This window comes from Camponotus floridanus, unplaced genomic scaffold (assembly GCF_003227725.1).
Source record: "Camponotus floridanus strain SB8 unplaced genomic scaffold, Cflo_v7.5 scaffold82, whole genome shotgun sequence".
NCBI classification, from domain to species: Eukaryota; Metazoa; Arthropoda; class Insecta; order Hymenoptera; family Formicidae; genus Camponotus; species Camponotus floridanus.
The window spans coordinates 207,285-215,686 of record NW_020229852.1 but is presented as its reverse complement, the minus strand read 5'-3'; the positions used below and the strand labels follow the sequence as shown (position 1 = coordinate 215,686).

The 8,402-nt window shown below is 39.0% G+C and overlaps 1 protein-coding gene across 1 annotated transcript; it reads left to right on the top strand.

Annotated features, from left to right (window-relative positions):
* The first annotated feature begins 6,975 nt into the window (after window positions 1-6,975).
* LOC105255879 (golgin subfamily A member 6-like protein 6) lies at window positions 6,976-8,002 on the top strand. Its single transcript, XM_011265407.2, has 2 exons — window positions 6,976-7,068; window positions 7,145-8,002. The coding sequence occupies exons 1-2, from the start codon at window positions 6,976-6,978 to the stop codon at window positions 8,000-8,002; spliced, it is 951 nt and encodes a 316-aa protein (XP_011263709.2).
* The last annotated feature ends 400 nt before the right edge of the window (window positions 8,003-8,402 follow it).

Below are 8,402 nucleotides of genomic sequence, written 5' to 3'. Positions count from 1 at the left end.
ACGCACACATTCAAAGCGATTTTGTCCCTCAAGCTGCGTTCGCGCATATATGATTATTTGCTTTAGTGTGCAAAAATGCTTTAAGAAACAAAACCATTTATGTATATGTGTGTGCATACGTGTGATATGTGTATATGTGTATGTATACGTGTGAGAGATTAATTTATCGTATAACAATTTTCAAAATCCTCTTGAGAGTAAAATCTAATCTATCTCGAAAACGATATCACAAAAATATAAAAACTGTGCCATTAGATAAGATTTCTAAAAAGACTAATTTATCGTATTATAAAAATATTCAAAAACCACCTCTTGGGAATGAAATTCTAATATCTAGAAAATGAAACTTTGTGAAAATACACGACTTACCCTTAGTAAAGATTTTTAAAAATGCGTATATATTTTTTGCAGAAATAATATAAATTTACAAATATCCCTCTAGAAACAATAACGGTAAAATACGTCAAGTACATAAAAAAATATCTAAAAAATATGTAGTCTAACATATGTAGGAAGAAAGTTTTTATAATTAATGGAGATAATTCTGGGAGAACTTAGGAAAGCAGGCTCAGGGGCCAGAAACGATCAGAGACATGTCAAATTCTAATTGAAAAGCAAATTTATTTAATGATATAAAGACTCTGTATCTCGAACTGCGAACTGTACTGTACTGTCTTCCGTCTACTGTTTGTTTCTCCCCGGTCCTTCTCGAAGCATTATATTGTGACATGGCCGTCCTGTCGCGCGTCCATCCGCCCCGATAATTTTAACGGGGCGCGGGCCGAGCGGCCGCGCCAGAATCCGCATCGAGAGAACATAATCGAGCTCCCCGGAGAGACGAGCCATATTATTATTTTTGTTGCGTTTATTAATTTTATTTGTCATTTTCTTTGTATCGAGCGAATTTCGGGCAACCCGCCGGAGAAGATCAGGAGAGCGAGGAGCGCATCGAGGGATCTTACGTCACGGCTGACGACACGGCGCTTCTCGACAGCCAGCGAGGGACGAAATAGCGCCCGAAAAGTCCGGCCACCAGACACCAAGGGGGCAACATCGCCCCTTCTCGGCCAAACAGGACGAAGGCCTAATCGGCGCTATCTCCCTCGCAGAGGCGAGAACGACAGTTGAGCCTCCACCGGACCATTGAAAATGGGCCCGCAACAGCGAAATTTTAATGTGAGGCCGTTGCGCGCCAGGCGCCGAAATACCTCGCATTTCGCGAAGCGCCAGGATCTCTCGCGTGCCGCGATATGATTGGCCGCGGGGCTGCGCACCCCTCTACGCGGTCATTGACGCCGCTATCAACCCGGGATGTAAGGATCCAGGGATCATTCTGGTGCGGGAGCTCGACCTAATAAGTCGCAGTTATAGTCGTTGTCATTTTGTGAACTCTTTGTCGTGTATCGGCGCCGCTATCGAGACAACCGCAGAGGACGAGGCCGAGGATCATCCTCAGCGTAGGGAGAAGTATCGGTGAGGTTGCCTATCTTTTATTTGTGAGCCACATACGCGATTTGATCCGCCGGCCGGCCGTTCTGCCACCGTCGCCATTTTCGTGTTTCGCGACCGCTCAGGCTCAGGATCGGGCCAGCGAGATTTTGGTGAATTTTCGGGCGATCGGAGGCAAGCGACCGAGGAGGAGCGGACAATCGTATTGTAGGCAATAATTGATAAGGTAACGTTCGTCTCTCTCCGGCTCTCGGGGTGTTCATTACGCGTAGCTATTGACCGCCGAATATCGACCGCGTGCGCAAAGGATCGCGAAAAGCGTACACCGCCCGTGTTGTCGTGTCACCGTCGTTGCCGCGTGGAATATTCCCGAAAATTATCTCAGGGCGATTTTTGTGTCTGATTTCGTGGATGTCGTCGTCGATTGTTAAGTATGCGTGTGAGCGTTTATTGTATTTTATCGTATTGTGTGCATTAGAGCATTTGCGTCTTCGTCGCGCTTATTACGCCGTCGGATAGAGCGTAATAAATGTTAATAGAGTACTTGTGTCTTTGTCGCGCTTATTACGCCGTCGAATAGAGTGTAATAAATGATAATTTGTGTCTGTCGAATTTGTCGCGGTGCGCAATAATCGCAAAAGTACGACCGAGAGTGAAATCTGAGCTGCTTGCACGGAAGAAAGAGGCGAAACGCCGGCTGAGAAAAATCTCCGGCCGCTCGGCTATCGAATATTGAAAATATCGTTCGCCTGTCGCATACGAGATCCGTCTTCGCAAAACTATTAGTTATTTCCGATCTCTGGTTAATTAGGCTGTCGAGCTATTAAGTTGTCGTTTAAACTTGCGAATTGGGAAATTGTGAAGAAAAGTCAGTAGCGATAAAGTTGTCGAATTGGTTGTCGAAATTACGATACCTTTTGAGTGAATATTATCCACGAATATTGTCGTGCCGAAAATCCTTTGTCTTTCGAGAAATATCGTTCCGTCCCGCAAACTCCAGCCATAAAAAACGGGCTCGGATAAACAACAGGAATGTGTTAGCGCTCTCGTTTTCGGTTGTCGATTTCAAGCGAGCATTTGCTTTGAATAACGCCTTATTATTCGTGCCGAGATTAATTTGATTGTGTATTTCGCTTTCGTATGTTCTCGAATTTATTGTGAACCGTCATTTTTAAACTGATCTGTTATTCAAGTTCATTTTTACATTTTTCTTTTATATTATTTCTCTATTAATAAATTTATTATATTTCTTTGTTAAAATCGCGTAATTTATTTGAGTGTTAGTTTCTCGTGGTTGTCGATACCCGTTTTGTGTCTGTCGCATTTTGAATTAGTGAAGTATCGCATAATCAATTGACTTTCTCCCAAAACCCCTCCCCTCTACCGTTAGGCGAGCTAGTCGGCCCGTGGCGAAGCAGGCTATTATTTTTCGCGTTCTTTGTAGTTTCGTGGAAAACTGATGCGTGAAAGATGCGCATCTGGCGCTCAACCTATCGAGATATCGAAACGGCCTCCGCTCCGCCGCGGCTCGCGCGAGAACGTCCTCCATCCCTGTTCCTCAGAGCGCGAGTACATTAATTTCGCTATTTTTTTTGACGGCGTTTTCGTTCCCCCGCGCACGCTCCTCTCCAACACCTCGAGGAGTGTCGCGAATAATTTAAATTGAATTGAAGAAACGTCGCAATATATATATATATATACAGGGTCTACCAAAAGTGTGGAAACCCCTAAATATCTCGGAAAATATACGTTTTACAGAAAAGTGTTTCCAACAAAAGTTGTAGGGTTTAAGAAGATCTATATACTGATTCTATCAGTTTGACCTTGGATGGCGTCGTCAAGGTCTGGTCAAGGTCACATTGACTTTTTTAAATGACACCCCCTACATTTGATTGCATATTCTTATAGCTTAATTCAAGAGCTTTCCAAAACACTATAATAATGTTCATTTTTATTAAGTACTTTGCGAGTTATGAGGGTTGAATGATAGAGTAGCGCCGGTATTAACATTATCCAAGGTGTACTACATGGAGGTTACTCGCTCGGATTTGCATCTGTTGTGTGTGTGATCCAGCTAACTAAGGCAAGATCGATTCCTCAACATATCCTCATATTTCGCTGAAGTCAAATTGCCAAAAAATTGCTCCATAAAACGTGTATGAAACGTCTCGTTAGTTCCTTCATTTACCGCTATGTGACGCACTACATGCAGTCTAACTCGCATTTAAAATTCAACTAAGAATGTATAAAGCTATCAAAGAACGAGCACCTTCTAACTTCAGCTTTGAGCAAGCAGAAATTAATTGTTATCGTCCAAATACAACGTACGATTAATTAAAATTAAACGTTTTAAAAATGGCTGGCGACTTGTCGGAACGTGAAAGAATCACTATCCTCATGATGCGTGGATGGGGTGATAACGAAAGATCGTTCTCTGATGTCGTTCGATTATTTAATGACACGTATCCGAACCGTCGAATTAATAAGTCCACTGTGTTAAAAACAATAGAACGTTTTAGACAAACTGGTAGCGTAAGAAATCGCTCTAAGTCAGGAAGACCATTGTCTGCAACCAACGAAGAAAAACAACTTGATGTTCTGCAGACATTTATTGAAGATCCCAATTCTAGTGTTCAGAGAGTCGCTCAAACTCACGATATTGCTCCCATGTCGGTTTGGAGAATTTTAAAGAAGAACAAGTTTCATCCATATAAATTGCAATACGTTCAAGAATTGCAAAACGGAGATGAGGAGCGTCGTATACATTTCTGTGAAAGAATGATGGCACTAATAGATGTCCGGCCCATCTTCCCTTATCAAATTGTTTTCACAGACGAGGCAACTTTTACCTTAACGGGAGAAGTTAATAATCAAAATTTTCGTTTCTGGTCAGATGAGAATCCGAATTGGGTGCGGGAAACTCACACACAACATCCACAAAAAATAAATGTATGGTGCGGAATAATAGATGGCTATTTAATAGGGCCGTTTTTTTTTGAAGAATATTTGAACGCTCAAAGGTATGAGAGATTACTTGTTGATCAAATAATTCCAGCCATACAGAATACTTTTCCAAATAATTTCCAAGAAATATGGTTTCAGCATGATGGAGCTCCTGCTCATTTTGGTGCAGGACCACGTCGTATTTTAAATGAGACTTTTCCGCTACGGTGGATAGGAAGAAGGAACGGAAATGAGGGAGGAGAGGATTGGCCACCTCGGTCACCAGATCTAACTCCTCTTGATTATTATCTATGGGGATATCTGAAGAGTAAGGTTTACAGAACAAAACCTAAAACCATTCACGAATTGATACAGCGAATAAGGGATGAAATGGCTTTGATACCTTTTGAAACGAATCGTAAAGTCATTTCTACATTCTACCAAAGATTAGCATATTGTCAGGAAGTAAATGGCAGCCACTTTCAGCATTTACTTTAACACATTGAAACACATTTGCAATCGTTTGGTGCAACCTAACCTGATCTCTGTATACACGCACCGCACGCACGCACACGCACACATTTCGAACAATTATTATGATAAATGAGCATCCACAAATTTATTTACTGTTTACTATGTCGATTGCTTTCCAGGTCTTTAAATGCTCGATTGTAATTTGGTTGGGTCTTTGCTTTTGCTGACTGGATCCACGACCGATCTTGCCTTAGTTAGCTGGATCACACACACAACAGATGCAAATCCGAGCGAGTAACCTCCATGTAGTACACCTTGGATAATGTTAATACCGGCGCTACTCTATCATTCAACCCTCATAACTCGCAAAGTACTTAATAAAAATGAACATTATTATAGTGTTTTGGAAAGCTCTTGAATTAAGCTATAAGAATATGCAATCAAATGTAGGGGGTGTCATTTAAAAAAGTCAATGTGACCTTGACCTGACCTTGACGACGCCATCCAAGGTCAAACTGATAGAATCAGTATATAGATCTTCTTAAACCCTACAACTTTTGTTGGAAACACTTTTCTGTAAAACGTATATTTTCCGAGATATTTAGGGGTTTCCACACTTTTGGTAGACCCTGTATATACACGGTGGGCCATTTTAATCGATGCACTCGAATATCTCGAAAACAGCACTCTTCAGAAAGAAATGTTTCAAACAAAAATTGTAGGGTGTGAAGGGGGACATAAGATGGTGTCATTGGTTTGACCTTGGATAGTCGTTTGAAGATCACGTGAAGGTCACCTTTAATTTCTTAAATGGAAACCCCCATTTTTCAATGGATATTCTTGTAGCTTATCTCGAGAGCTTTCCAAAACACTACAGACAAATGTTTTTTCATTAAGTACTTTTTGAGTTATAAGGCTTCAAAGTTTGCAGTACTTCGATATAAAATGCAAAATATCTCGTAAAATATTTAGTTTTCGGTAGTCTTACCCTAATACTTTTATGCACAGGATAATGAGACAAAACTATTGGTGCAAAGAAAACGTATGATTGTTTATAATAAAAAATGTGTAATTTGCAATGCACTTTTTGTTATAAACAATCATGCGTTTTCTTTATACCAATAGTTTTGTCTCATTATCCTGTGCATAAAAGTATTAGGGTAAGACTACCGAAAACTAAATATTTTACGAGATATTTTGTATTTTATATCGAAGTACTGCAAACTTTGAAGCCTTATAACTCAAAAAGTACTTAATGAAAAAACATTTGTCTGTAGTGTTTTGGAAAGCTCTCGAGATAAGCTACAAGAATATGTAATGAAAAATAGTGGGTTCAATTTAAGAAATTGAAGGTGACTTTTATGTGACCTTCAAATGACTTTCCAAGGTCAAACCAATGCTACCATCTTATGTCCCCCTTCACACCCTACAATTTTTGTTTGAAACATTTCTTTCTGAAGAGTGCTGTTTTCGAGATATTCGAGTGCATCGATTAAAATGGCCCACCGTGTATATCACAATTTTGCCGAGTCATAGAGACATCTCGAAACTTTGATCGCTCGCAAATGTCCTTGTACTAGGCTGCTACCAAAATAAGCTCTTATTCCACGTCAAGCTAACGATCTTATTAGATAAACATTGATTGTCAACACAAACTTTCACCGATTTCACATATATTTTCTGTAGAAATAATATATATTTTTACAAAAAGCAGTGAGATCCTCCTAAAAAAACTTTATAAAGGTAAAAAAATACGCCAAGTACATAAAAAAATCAAAAAATCTAAAAGAGTGATAAAAATATAATATTTAAAAACCGATATGAGATCAATACTATTAGCCAAGTACAATAAGTTATGTGATATTAATTATTATTAATTCGTAATCGATACTAAACGAGTTAAAATTACTTTAATTTCTAAAGCATTTTTTATATGATGTATATAATTTAAAAAAGTTTTACACAAATTCTAAATCGAATAAATGACCTTTAGATCGAAGTAAGATATGAAAACTTGGCGTTCCCCCCTGCCCCTTCGTTTACATATCTTGAATAAAATAAAAATTGATTATACAATATACATATATACAATATATATTAGTAGGATCAATGGAACTGAAAAAAAGAGTCAGACAAGGATGCCCCCTCAGCCCAACCTTGTTCAATGTGAGCCTAGCGGATTTGGAAGAAGAGATGAAAAAAGTACAGGAAGGAGGAGTAGTCTCAGGGAGAAAGAAAATTTACTCACTGTCATATGCAGATGATGTTGCACTAATAGAGTTCTGATGTCCATTACACCAGAAGGGCTAAAGAAGATGATAAAGAGGTTGGGAAAATATTTGGAAAAAAAAGCCTGAAATTGAATACAGAAAAGTCAAAGATAATGGTGTTCAGAAAAGGACAAGGAAGGAGAACTAGATTAGAATTCAAATGGAAGGAGGAAGTAATAGAAGAAGTGAAAGAATTTAATACATATTTGGGATATATAATAAAGTGCAATAACAGTGATGAAGGACAAATTAAGAAGCTAGAAGGTAAAGCTAAAACCGTAGTAGGAAGAATTTGGAGCATAGGAGAGAGGAAATTTAAAGAAGATTGGGATAAAAGGATGAAATTATTCGATGCACTAATAGAGTCAGTAATGATGTATGGAGCCGAAATTTGGGGGTGGAAAGAAAGGGAAGAACTTGAAAGAATACAAAGGAAATATATTAAATGCGTGCTAAAGCTTGACAGGAACACACCGGATTACATAGTGATGAAAGAAACAAACAGGGATGATTTGATAATTAAGACAGGAAAAAGAGCACTAAAATATGAAGAAAAGTTGGAAAAACAAGAAAGAAACACGATCTTGGGAGAATGCTGGAAAATACAAGAGAGAAGAAGAGAAGAAAAAAGCCAAGAAGACAAGAGAGAATTCTTGAGGAAAAAAGGATGGTCTATAGAAAAGTATTGGGAAGATAAAGATAGGAAAGAATCAGTATGGCAAAGATTGAAGGAAAAAGGCAGAGAAATACAGACAAACTATACAGAAGAAAGGATAAAGGATTCAAGACACGCAGAAGAGATCAAGGAGGTTCTCTTGGAAAAACAAGGAGATACATGGAGAGAGGCCAAAGAAAGGATAAGTTAAGTACAGTGGCTAGGTTTAGAATAGGAAATGAAAGCAGAAAATGCATGTTCTGGCTAAAAGAAGAGGAAAGGTTGTGCAAATTATGCGACAAAGAAGAGGAAAGCTACGAGCATGTATTTGGAAACAGTGGAAAGGTTAAAAATAAAAATGAGAAGAGGAGAGAGATACTAGAGGGAGAAAAAAGAATTCTAGACAGGATGAAGGAAGTACTGTGGAAACGGAGGGAAGAGGAGAAAAAAAAGGATATAATAAGTGGAAAATAAAAAGAAGGGGAAAAAGAAATTCAGAAGATTCAATAGGTACGTGGAGAGGGAAGAGTGCAGGGAGGAGAGAGAGCAGAAAGATGCCAGAAAGGAGGAGATAGGTTTTAGATAGGTATACAAACACTGATTAAATGTAT